The following is a 13773-nucleotide window of genomic DNA, read 5'->3' as shown; positions in this document are numbered from 1 at the left end:
TTTTCCGTATTATTACAATTTTTTTGCCAATTTTGCTGAACAGTATGTGAAACATTCTAAGAGAAGTGTTTTTGGTTTTACTTCTAACGATAGAGGAGTGTTTTCGAACAGCTTTTGGCTAAAATTGTTGCTAAGTTATTTTCCCAATTTCAGCCTTTTGTCAACAGAAATGGCACAAATTAAGCGTCTTTAGTCTACTTTGTTTGAATTTGACGAATTAACTAACCTACAAACTGCTGAGACAATCTTATTTAACTCCAAAGAGGGCTACTTTATTAGCGCGTCATTTGATGATTCTCGAACTAAATTTTTGTCGATTTTTTTTGCTTATTTAACTCGATAATTTATCCACCATGCATCAAAAGATAATTCAGCTTGCAATCAGTTGCTCTCTCTTTTAAAGTAATTATGCATTTTTTAATGTTAATAATAGAAGAGAACACATCAAATCAAGGCCTAACAATGATAAGTTCAATTGGTTTCCTAAAGAATTTAAGGAAACCTATCTAGTTCTTTAGTCAAAAACTTATGGACGTTTTGACTTTTACAAATAATTGTTGTAAATCTAAACAATGGATCTTTGAGATTTGCCAATTACCTCGCTTTTTTGTTCAACTTGTTGCTTAAAGTCAACTAATACAGGCCGCATCGTCTTTGTAATGTACTAAATCTTAATAATTTTTGCGGTTTTTTCGAAAGTATTGAATATTTCGGCTTTGGAACTAGTTTTCAATAAATTTTTTGATTTTTGGAAATTTTCCAATCTGCGCTTGTTTTTCTTGTTTTTTCATATTATTGGCCGTTCACATATCAAATTAATTGCCTTCAAAAAGTACATAGCAAAACATCACAAAAGAAACATTTTTTAAGTGAATGAATTATGATTTTGACGGCTTCAACACTGATTTCTAGCGGAATTTCAGGGAAATATTTATGTTTTTTTGTATTGGTTCTTTTTGATGCCGAAAGAAAAAATTCTGGATGTTCTTATTGGCTGCCTATGCATGAGCAAGGGAACCCATTTACTAATTTCAGTTGAAATCTGAATTTTTTCATGTCATTCGAATAAAATGTTTTGCATATTGCTGTTCTTTTGTTGTCGACTTCTTACCTAGTCTCAATAATTATTTGTCGCATATATTTTTAACGGCTTCGACGCCTGTTTTTCGATAACAATTTAGTTTTATTTTTGAATTTCGCTTGTATTTATCGTTCTTTTTCTAGACTTATCACATTATGACTGAAGACATGATCTCAATGCTTTTTGTGAGACAAAATGAAACAATTTACAAATTTTAGGTAACGATTTACGAATTTTCGATAACAATTTAGTTACGTTTCTGAATTTCGCTTGTATTTAACGTTCTTTTTCTAGACTTATTACATTCTGAATAAAGACATGATCTCAATGCTTTTTGTGAGACAAAATGAAAGGAATGGCTTCGAAAAGATTAACTTTGAAAACAGAAATGTAACTATTATCTCTGCCTTCTTTGGTTGTTTTTTTCTGCTTGTTACCTGATCTCATTTGAATTATCAGATTAATGGTGTTCAAAAAGGGTGCAAGTGATCTTATTTTTTAAAACGAAATTGATAGTTTTAACGGCTTCGACACCAAAACGACTGCTCGCAAAATTTAATTTAAATTTTGCTTTTTTGTCGTTAGTTTTTTGTACGAGTTCAACTTATTCTGGAAAATGACAGATCTCAATGTCTTCGCATGCAGTTATTAATGAACATAAACCAAATAACGATTTCAGTTGATATCTAATTGAATTCTATTTGAAATTCTTGTTACCGAGTTAAATTATTTTAGTGTAGGTTTTATTAAACGCTATTTTCACTATTAATTTTTTTTTTCAAAAAAGCAGACAATGAATTTTGGATGCCAATTAAGTTCGTTATGTATTTTTGTTGATCGTCTTGTCTTGTAATGTTAATAATGGCAGGTCTCTTCGGTCCTCTAATGTTTCAATATTTACTTGAGTAAGTTTGATTTGGAAGCAGATTCTTATTCAAATCAATTATTTTTCATCAAATAATTTTCAACAATATTTGAATCTTTTAGAAGACAATTTGGTAGACAATTAAGCCAAATGTGTGAATGAGCGGAGTAAAAAAACTATGTGCAAACGCACAGTACCGAACCTTCTTGCTAATTGATAGAAAAACACGAAGCGCCCGAATGAGGTGTCACACTTAATAGACGTGGGTAAAATAAATCAATTTTTACTATAATACAATTCAATATCGAAACCGATGAGACGTCAGTGTTGATTCGACAGATATACTTTTTATTTACTCCGCCTCCAATTAGTGTCTGTTGGCCTTCAGTTTGACTTTTCGTCTAAAATTGAATCAATTTGTCATAGCTTTTTGAAATTGAAAACAAGCAAACAACAATAAAAGCCGAAACTTCAAAAAACTCAGAGCTTACCGTAATCACTGCTGCGTAATGAAAACAAAACAGACGTTAACCAAATTCTAATTTCTATTTTTGTTAGGTTTTGAAAAAACATTCAAAACGTTGTAACCAAAAACTTCCTGTTCATTCACCCATTACCAACCTTGACAATTTTTATGCCCCCAAATCTTCTCATTATTGCTTAGATAAGATCAAGGCCCAGACTTTTTCACAACTTCATTCAGTAACAAAGCATATAAGAGTTTGAATCAGATCAAATGCAGTCCCTGATTCAGAATATCTCAGAAAAAAATCAGTCTACAGGAGTCGGGATCAAAGTATAGCAGAGCCATAAAGTGGCATTAAGATGATCGTTAGGTGACAGACAATTTCTTCAAAAAATTCGTTTTCTGCGTTTTTAAAGTAAAAATTATTTTCCTTTGATACGCAATTGAATGTCCTATGAAAATTTTAGTTTACTTTATGATACTGGTTAGAGCTTATTTCCTTTCTGTTCAAAAAAGTTAACTAAAATAAAATTGCTTATCTGCCCGATACATTGCAATGGTATAGAAAACCGTGGAGCAAAAAATTTGCCAGTCGAAAAGTTTAATATTTACTGTTTTTATTTCGTAAATTTGAATATTATAATCGGCTATTCCATCCCCACGAGTTCTTACAGAGCTACAGTCAGCAAAAAATTGAAACAACCCAAAACAGCTCACATACATAAATGATTGTACTGGAAAATGCATCATTGAATACGATTGAAAAAATTAATTGAAATTCTTCAACTCATTTGAAGCATTTTGTAGTTAATGTAGTCTCTTTGAGAGAAACCAACAAAATAGTCAAGAAAAAAGTCTCTAAATCATGGTTCGTTATAATACCGCTTTAGATTGTTTAAAAACACTACTATACAACAAATATACTATACAAACAAATACTATACAACATTATATAAATAAATGACTCGTTCCAAAAATGCACGTAATGCATTTTTATTGTGTTGCTGTATGTTGGTTCAATTTCTGAAAATCTGCATTTCAATTAAACTTTGCGGAAATTTCCTCACCATGTTCTACAATATTTTGTTTTTTTTTCTTTTGCAGATTTGCTATTAAAATGGCTTGTCAACAACTTAATTGGTCACGTAATGTGAACAAACGACTTCAGTGCATAAGATTGTATTTTTCTATTGTGCTCGTGTTTAGATTATGCGAGTTGTGCAAAAAAATTCTGCAAATATGTACTGGTGACTTTTTCTCATCTCTTTGGGTTACTATTTGTTCTAAGCAAAATGTTTTGGATAAATTTGAAGTTCTCGAAGTTAAGTTTTGATTCAAATAGTGTGCCCATTTTTCTACCTCTAAGTGTTTTCTGATTATTACGTCTGTTTTGGATCGTCTGCTATTTTTTGTTCATTTTCGAAATCAAATAGAGTTCCGAATTCAGCTCAGTGACACCAAAATAAAGAAGAGAAATAGTACTATAGTCGTTTCAAAGTAAAATATTTTCACATTTAAGGTACCAAAAATTTTATTTATTGTGCCGTTACTTTTTCTGTTTCCAGTTCCAATTTTTCAGCAAACGCTTTCAAAGTGCTTTTTAATGCATTTTGAAGTCTCAAAGGGTTAGTAATTTTCCACAGTTTTTTTCTTGAACACGAAGATGCTCTTAATCGCGACCGTCATATGCTATTTCAGGTTACTGTTCAACAGATTTTTGCTACATAGTTTCAACTCAATGGCTCTAATTTTGCACCTATATCTTATATTTCATCTTACTTTACATCTTCGGAAATATTTCAACGAGAAACCTCGCCAGCAATAAAGGCTCCGTCCATCGTTTCTCGACCGGTCAACTGTTCATTTTTCAATTTGTTTTTAATCATGCTTCAAGATAGTTTATACTCTTGTAAAGACGCTACTGCAATTAAATCAATCAATATGGTGCCTTATTTTGAAGTTTTTCCTATCATCAAAGGCCATAGTTGCACAAAACTTTTGCTCATTAGCCTCTGCCACGGGATTCTGCTGAATCAGATTTGGTCCCTAATCTGTCAGTACAAGGTGACTTTATTTCATTTGCGTTTGCTTATTTGGTTTGCTTTTAAAACAAATTTTTGTTCACCAATTTTTTTTGAGCAGTTTGTGTGTTTTAGTGTGTATCGTAGGTTTTCTTATGCTTCCTTATTTGGTGGAGAACTAAGTAAAAAATGCGGATGAGCAGGGTGGAAATATTGAGTGCGAACGCAAATTAACGAGCCTCCTTGTTGGTCTATCTTTTGACTGCATGAGCATTGACCGCATCCTTAGAGAGCACACCAAAAACATATGAGTATATTTAATTTACCTAACCTGGTAACAGGTATACTGAAGATGAGAAAGATCCCTAGCTGAGTAGGGAGGGGAACTATATGCTCAAACGGTTTTTTTTTGGTTTTTTTTGTTGTTCTGTCAATTTCGGCCGATCAGTGCATTCATTGTAGAGTGGCATCATTAGAAAGCCCATTCAGCGCAGAAAATTTAATCAAATAATTTTCTGAATATCGTTTTTTTCCACATCGTTTTCTTTTTTTATCTTCATATCGTTTTCTTAAAATTTTGTAAACATGTGACTGATTTTTGTTGTTTTTGTTAACATTTTCCGTATTATTACAATTTTTTTTGCCAATTTTGCTGAACAGCATGTGAAACATTCTAAGAGAAGTGTTTTTGGTTTTACTTCTAACGATAGAGGAGTGTTTTTGAACAGCTTTTGGCTAAAATTGTTGCTAAGTTATTTTCCCAATTTCAGCCTTTTGTCAACAGAAATGGCACAAATTAAGCGTCTTTAGTCTACTTTGTTTGAATTTGACGAATTAACTAACCTACAAACTGCTGAGACAATCTTATTTAACTCCAAAGAGGGCTACTTTATTAGCGCGTCATTTGATGATTCTCGAACTAAATTTTTGTCGATTTTTTTTGCTTATTTAACACGATAATTTATCCACCATGCATCAAAAGATAATTCAGCTTGCAATCAGTTGCTCTCTCTTTTAAAGTAATTATGCATTTTTTAATGTTAAAAATAGAAGAGAACACATCAAATCAAGGCCTAACAATGATAAGTTCAATTGGTTTCTTAAAGAATTCAAGGAAACCTATCTAGTTCTTTAGTCAAAAACTTATGGACGTTTTGACTTTTACAAATAATTGTTGTAAATCTAAACAATGGATCTTTGAGATTTGCCAATTACCTCGCTTTTTTGTTCAACTTGTTGCTTAAAGTCAACTAATACAGGCCGCATCGTCTTTGTAATGTACTAAATCTTAATAATTTTTGCGGTTTTTTCGAAAGTATTGAATATTTCGGCTTTGGAACTAGTTTTCAATAAATTTTTTGATTTTTGGAAATTTTCCAATCTGCGCTTGTTTTTCTTGTTTTTTCATATTATTGGCCGTTCACATATCAAATTAATTGCCTTCAAAAAGTACATAGCAAAACATCACAAAAGAAACATTTTTTAAGTGAATGAATTATGATTTTGACGGCTTCAACACTGATTTCTAGCGGAATTTCAGGGAAATATTTATGTTTTTTTGTATTGGTGGTTCATTTTGATGCCGAAAGAAAAAATTCTGGATGTTCTTATTGGCTGCCTATGCATGAGCAAGGGAACCCATTTACTAATTTCAGTTGAAATCTGAATTTTTTCATGTCATTCGAATAAAATGTTTTGCATATTGCTGTTCTTTTGTTGTCGACTTCTTACCTAGTCTCAATAATTATTTGTCGCATAAATTTTTAACGGCTTCGACGCCTGTTTTTTGATAACAATTTAGTTTTATTTCTGAATTTCGCTTGTATTTATTGTTCTTTTTCTAGACTTATCACATTATGAATGAAGACATGATCTCAATGCTTTTTGTGAGACAAAATGAAACAATTTACAAATTTTAGGTAACGATTTACGAATTTTCGATAACAATTTAGTTACATTTCTGAATTTCGCTTGTATTTAACGTTCTTTTTCTAGACTTATTACATTCTGAATAAAGACATGATCTCAATGCTTTTTGTGAGACAAAATGAAAGGAATGGCTTCGAAAAGATTAACTTTGAAAACAGAAATGTAACTATTATCTCTGCCTTCTTTGGTTGTTTTTTTCTGCTTGTTACCTGATCTCATTTGAATTCTCAGATTAATGGTGTTCAAAAAGGGTGCAAGTGATCTTATTTTTTAAAACGAAATTGATAGTTTTAACGGCTTCGACACCAAAACGACTGCTCGCAAAATTTAATTTAAATTTTGCTTTTTTGTCGTTAGTTTTTTGTACGAGTTCAACTTATTCTGGAAAATGACAGATCTCAATGTCTTCGCATGCAGTTATTAATGAACATAAACCAAATAACGATTTCAGTTGATATCTAATTGAATTCTATTTGAAATTCTTGTTACCGAGTTAAATTATTTTAGTGTAGGTTTTATTAAACGCTATTTTCACTATTAATTTTTTTTCAAAAAAGCAGACAATGAATTTTGGATGCCAATTAAGTTCGTTATGTATTTTTGTTGATCGTCTTGTCTTGTAATGTTAATAATGGCAGGTCTCTTCGGTCCTCTAATGTTTCAATATTTACTTGAGTAAGTTTGATTTGGAAGCAGATTCTTATTCAAATCAATTATTTTTCATCAAATAATTTTCAACAATATTTGAATCTTTTAGAAGACAATTTGGTAGACAATTAAGCCAAATGTGTGAATGAGCGGAGTAAAAAAACTATGTGCAAACGCACAGTACCGAACCTTCTTGCTAATTGATAGAAAAACACGAAGCGCCCGAATGAGGTGTCACACTTAATAGACGTGGGTAAAATAAATCAATTTTTACTATAATACAATTCAATATCGAAACCGATGAGACGTCAGTGTTGATTCGACAGATATACTTTTTATTTACTCCGCCTCCAATTAGTGTCTGTTGGCCTTCAGTTTGACTTTTCGTCTAAAATTGAATCAATTTGTCATAGCTTTTTGAAATTGAAAACAAGCAAACAACAATAAAAGCCGAAACTTCAAAAAACTCAGAGCTTACCGTAATCACTGCTGCGTAATGAAAACAAAACAGACGTTAACCAAATTCTAATTTCTATTTTTGTTAGGTTTTGAAAAAACATTCAAAACGTTGTAACCAAAAACTTCCTGTTCATTCGCCCATTACCAACCTGGACAATTTTGTATGCCCCCAAATCTTCTCATTATTGCTTAGATAAGATCAAGGCCCAGACTTTTTCACAACTTCATTCAGTAACAAAGCATATAAGAGTTTGAATCAGATCAAATGCAGTCCCTGATTCAGAATATCTCAGAAAAAAATCAGTCTACAGGAGTCGGGATCAAAGTATAGCAGAGCCAAAAAGTGGCATTAAGATGATCGTTAGGTGACAGACAATTTCTTCAAAAAATTCGTTTTCTGCGTTTTTAAAGTAAAAATTATTTTCCTTTGATACGCAATTGAATGTCCTATGAAAATTTTTGTTTACTTTATGATACTGGTTAGAGCTTATTTCCTTTCTGTTCAAAAAAGTTAACTAAAATAAAATTGCTTATCTGCCCGATACATTGCAATGGTATAGAATACCGTGGAGCAAAAAATTTGCCAGTCGAAAAGTTTAATATTTACTGTTTTTATTTCGTAAATTTGAATATTATAATCGGCTATTCCATCCCCACGAGTTCTTACAGAGCTACAGTCAGCAAAAAATTGAAACAACCCAAAACAGCTCACATACATAAATGATTGTACTGGAAAATGCATCATTGAATACGATTGAAAGAATTAATTGAAATTCTTCAACTCATTTGAAGCATTTTGTAGTTAATGTAGTCTCTTTGAGAGAAACCAACAAAATAGTCAAGAAAAAAGTCTCTAAATCATGGTTCGTTATAATACCGCTTTAGATTGTTTAAAAACACTACTATACAACAAATATACTATACAAACAAATACTATACAACACTATATAAATAAATGACTCGTTCCAAAAATGCACGTAATGCATTTTTATTGTGTTGCTGTATGTTGGTTCAATTTCTGAAAATCTGCATTTCAATTAAACTTTGCGGAAATTTCCTCACCATGTTCTACAATATTTTGTTTTTTTTTTCTTTTGCAGATTTGCTATTAAAATGGCTATCAACAACTTAATTGGTCACGTAATGTGAACAAACGACTTCAGTGCATAAGATTGTATTTTTCTATTGTGCTCGTGTTTAGATTATGCGAGTTGTGCAAAAAAATTCTGCAAATATGTACTGGTGACTTTTTCTCATCTCTTTGGGTTACTATTTGTTCTAAGCAAAATGTTTTGGATAAATTTAAAGTTCTCGAAGTTAAGTTTTGATTCAAATAGTGTGCCCATTTTTCTACCTCTAAGTGTTTTCTGATTATTACGTCTGTTTTGGATCGTCTGCTATTTTTTGTTCATTTTCGAAATCAAATAGAGTTCCGAATTTAGCTCAGTGACACCAAAATAAAGAAGAGAAATAGTACTATAGTCGTTTCAAAGTAAAATATTTTCACATTTAAGGTACCAAAAATTTTATTTATTGTGCCGTTACTTTTTCTGTTTCCAGTTCCAATTTTTCAGCAAACGCTTTCAAAGTGCTTTTTAATGCATTTTGAAGTCTCAAAGGGTTAGTAATTTTCCACAGTTTTTTTCTTGAACACGAAGATGCTCTTAATCGCGACCGTCATATGCTATTTCAGGTTACTGTTCAACAGATTTTTGCTACATAGTTTCAACTCAATGGCTCTAATTTTGCACCTATATCTTATATTTCATCTTACTTTACATCTTCGGAAATATTTCAACGAGAAACCTCGCCAGCAATAAAGGCTCCGTCCATCGTTTCTCGACCGGTCAACTGTTCATTTTTCAATTTGTTTTTAATCATGCTCCAAGATAGCTTATACTCTTGTTTAGAAGCTACTGCAATTAAATCAATCAATATGGTGCCTTATTTTGAAGTTTTTCTATCATCAAAGGCCATAGTTACACAAAACATTTGCTCATTAGCCTCTGCCACGGGATTCTGCTGAATCAGATTTGGTCCCTACTTGCAAATAAATTTATAGCGTAGCAGGTCGCTTTGCACACCTTCAGTATAAAGCCATGATGAATTGACTCAAGAGATGGAAACAAATGGCAGTGCAGTTCCGTTTATTTGAAAAAAAACCTTCACAACACCTTAGTGGTCATAATGCGTGACCAAGGGCAATTGGTCTACGTATGAGGGTTGCGCAAAAAAAAACTCTGCATAAGATCTTATAATAAAATATATCTTTACACATGTACACTAAATGGAATTTGAGTTCTGTACAATTTGAGGTTATTCTGATTGATTGGTTCAGTTTTCCTTGTCAGTCAGGGGCTGTGTGATGTTTCGTTCAAACTGTCCTAACATGTTCCCTGGGCATTTGTAGTTTGCTACAATAATTGTGATATCATTATTCTTCGCGTAGCCAAACCCAGCATATCTAGTACTCTTCCAGATTACTTGCGACCAATGTCCAGTTCCCGGCTGGAACTCCATTCGTGAGAAATCGTAGTCTTCCACCTCACGATACCAGTGCCACACTATTTCGTCCGCCGTGGGGTTCAGTTTCATGGCCTTGGCAATATTCTCTCCGTACCTTGGGTTGTCACTATGCTTGAATTCGTTGTCACGGGACAATTTTTCAGCCCACTCTTGTGCATGCACAGCGCATGAGTTTGACCACTTTAGCTCCGGCACACCATGTTTAGCCCTGTACTGATTGTGTACTTCAAGCAGATCCAGTTTGAAATCATCGGCTAACTTGGGATCAGGTTTACTCCATCCCTCCTCGTCTTCGTCTGAGGCATCCTGCTCATCGTAAAATCCTTGTCGGTACTTCTCTGGATCTAAGCCTTTCTGCTTCAATCCACAGTCCAGACACATGATGTCGATGCAGTCGTTCTCTTTGCCCTCTGCTAAGAAGTATTTGTCCACTACGGACTGTGAACAGAACTTGCAAACCATACAAGCCTCGTGCCACTTTTTGCCTTCAAACTCGACATGATTATCGCCATTTAGACTTGTGATCGCTTTACCACAACCTGCGCATTTATCAGCATGCAAACTCGCATAGCAATCAGAACATATTTCTCCAACAGATTCTAGCGTCGTGAACTGTTTATCTTTCAAGGATTGCTCACATTCGATACATATGAAACATCTGGCGTGGAATGGTTCGTCTTCATGCAATACTCCATCATCAACAATCGCATCTTTGCATTTAGCACATTTATGCGCAAAGCGATCCTTGAAACAGTTGACGCAATAGTTCTCCCCATCTGACCGAGTGTGGAATGGCTCAGTATCCAAAGTTGATTGACAGGAAAAGCAGCTCATACAGTCAGAGTGATAGTCGTGCTCACGCCATGAGAGTTTCTTTGTTCCCAGGCGGATCAAATCATTACATTTGAAACATGTCGAAGCAAATTGTTGGTCAAAGCACTCAGTGCAGAATATGTTGCTTTCATTCAAAGCAAACTTGTCGTTGATGAGAGACGTGTGACAGGAAGAGCAGTTGAAGCACGTTTCATGCCAGTAATTGTCGTCACTACAGAAGCTCTTGTATTTTGGGTGAATTTTTTGGTCGCAGCTTAGGCAAGTGTTGGCGAGAAACTGATTGTAGCAATTGATACAATAGCAACCCTCATCCCGTTTCACATAACGATGTCCATTAAGATCATGTTCGCACTTTATGCAGTTGAAACTATCTTCACTATCCATTTCTAATCCTGGAATATTGGAAATTAAAAAGCTAGAATTCAGCAGTTTTATGAAAGAGATCTGATACACAAAACTATGCAACCATCGACCAACCTTGGGCTTAAGGTTATCGTGTAAAGTGGATATTCGAATAAAATGCAATCACTGTGTTGCCAAAAAGCTGCGTGCAAAAGAAGAATTTTTAAAAAGCGCCACAAGCATGAATTAAAACAAGTCTCTAACGACATATGTGTATTTTCGTTCCAATTGTTTTTTAATTTTCCAAATTTCGCTTTCTCTGTCACACAGCTTGTAGGCACTCCTCGTAAATACTCAGGAAAACAAAACCAATAGGTGAAAACACGTTTCTCTATTTGATCCATTCCCTAATGTACAGGAAAACTTACGTGTAGGTTCCGACATCATCAATAATACCGACAGCAGATTACCATCACTTGAGTGTATTAACGAACAGCCTCTAGAGGTCATACTAATTGCATTTTTGACCTATTGCGACCTTGAAAAGAGCATCAAATTAGTTTGGCAGACAACCTTGCAACCGAAAAAGGATTTTCTTGTACCGAAAAGGATTTTTTTGTACCGAAAAAGGATTTTCTTGTACCTAAAAAGTATTTTCGCGCGTTGAATTAACTTGGTTACGGTACATTGCTGATGTCAATGTCAAAAATTGAGCCTTGAAATCTTACATTTTTTTGTTGTTTACGATTATTAGTTTATCATCACTTTTGAATATTATCGCAACGAGAGTGCAGAAAAATAAAAAAATTCTCAAAAATTGTTGCAAACAATTTAGACCCTTTAAATTGTTTGAAGATCTGAGGAGCGATTTTCGTCTATCTACTTTTTTTGCACACCAACGAATAAATGACCTCTTGTCCAATGACAGAGCAGCTTAACCATCTTTTCTAAGTAAGCGGAGAAAACGATAAAATCTTGTTTAAAGCTTCACGCTTTTTTCACAGCGCAGTGCAAATCAAACATTTTGAGCAAAAATAGCGCCTAAATCGCACAAATTGTGCTGTACGTTACTCTGTGGTTCCTTAATGTATATCATCAGTAGTTAAATATCGCTGAGCTCAACGCTTTATAGTCGGTCCCAAGAAGTTGCAACGCTATCAAACGTTTCAAAGGTCGAAATTCAAATTTAAAACATAAACCTACTATTGTCGGAAGAATTGCTCTCGGACGACAGGCGAGGCAATTTAATTTCGGTGCTGTAGCTTAGATAATTTTTTCTTTATGGGTGCAAAAAAGTTGACCACGCTGGGATTCGAGCCATGGACCTCCCCCGGTCCCTCACCAGAAGCACTGCCCACTCGGCTATCAGGCCTTTCTTGAAGCTATGCTGCAGTCAACTTCATTTTAGCAACAAGCTTTACTTCGGAGTGAGAGCAATAGAGATCGCTCAAAAATGAAGAACGAAAGCGTGAAAAAGTCACTTAAGCAGTCAAAGAATGTTCTAGAACAAAAGCGCAAAAACAGTCAAGCGAAAAATTTGCATAAAAAAGACCAACACGTTTACAATAATTGCTACGAACTTCGTTCGAAAGCAATTAAACATGCAGAAATCAGCACTTCGCTCTTCATTTGCATGTCGGGAGCTTTTCGAACGTTCGCTAACGTTGCAACTTTATCGGATTTAAACACTAAATTTCAAGCCATTGATATCGGGCAATGACTGATACGGAATTGGACAGAACGCTGAAAACTTTGATAAAATTGAAACCCGGGACAGCAGCTTAAACAGAAACTCAATGCTCTATTCTAACTGTGCGTCTAAATCAAATTTCAATTCCAATCCAAAACAAAATCAATAACATTGAAAAATAGTTAAAAATAGTTAGTCGGAACACTGCACTCATGACATCTTGGATTATTAGAGCCTAAGTCATTGCAACTAATGTCACCAACACAATGGCAACAACCGTTGTGAAACCATCTCATAACACTTGATCCCAGAGAGACGCAAGAAGAAGAACACTTATACATTGGCATACAATTATCGAAGAAGATAGAAGGACAGTGGTGGGTAGCCCGAGATGATAGCTCGTTGTTTGCAGTTTTATAAGTGCTTGTCTTAAACTGTGGTATGTCTCTAAAGAACCATGGAAATGAGTCACCGTTCGCAATTAAGGCATCAAACAAAGATGGAATTGGTGAATCCAAAAGATGCACAGTATTTTCTACTGCTTCAAATTCGTTATTCTTGCAAAGTCCGAGACAATCGCAACACTTCAAATACATTTCGTCTCCGAGACAAAGCTTGCATTCCTTGCAGCATAAGCACCCACTCTCAACACTTTTAAGCTCGCATGCACAAGCACCCAAGAACAAACATTTAGATACCACAGCCAAACACAAAGCTATATCACATGTTTCACCCGATGTTCTCAATATCAAAACAAAAAACAGAACACAACGTATCATCTTCATTGAGCACCGTCTTATCTGAAATATAACATTACTACTACTACTACTATTAAATAGGGTTACATGACAATTTACCCAATGCTCTTCAATCTTTTCGTTCAATTATCCAATTACAAATTAGCAGTCGCTA

The 13773-nt window shown here is 34.1% G+C and overlaps 3 protein-coding genes and 1 pseudogene across 4 annotated transcripts in view; 1 reads left to right on the top strand and 3 right to left on the bottom strand.

Moving 5' to 3' along the window:
- The window catches only part of LOC142358640 (uncharacterized), a 478284-nt gene that overhangs the window by 171928 nt on the left and 292583 nt on the right, over positions 1–13773 (top strand). The window lies entirely within an intron of this gene.
- The window catches only part of LOC142358647 (electron transfer flavoprotein subunit alpha, mitochondrial-like), a 305039-nt gene that overhangs the window by 229551 nt on the left and 61715 nt on the right, over positions 1–13773 (bottom strand). The gene's annotated exons all lie outside the window — the stretch shown is intronic.
- LOC142358636 (four and a half LIM domains protein 2 pseudogene) lies at positions 9709–11251 on the bottom strand (annotated as a pseudogene).
- On the bottom strand, positions 12989–13702 carry LOC142335262 (twisted gastrulation protein homolog 1-like). The gene has a single exon (XM_075383684.1). It carries the CDS (start codon positions 13644–13646, stop codon positions 13044–13046), a length of 603 nt encoding a protein of 200 aa, XP_075239799.1. The 5' UTR covers positions 13647–13702; the 3' UTR covers positions 12989–13043.

This window comes from Convolutriloba macropyga, chromosome 2 (genome assembly GCF_964194025.1).
Source record: "Convolutriloba macropyga chromosome 2, txConMacr16.3, whole genome shotgun sequence".
Classification (NCBI taxonomy): domain Eukaryota; kingdom Metazoa; phylum Xenacoelomorpha; order Acoela; family Convolutidae; genus Convolutriloba; species Convolutriloba macropyga.
This window is presented reverse-complemented; position numbering and strand designations above follow the sequence as displayed.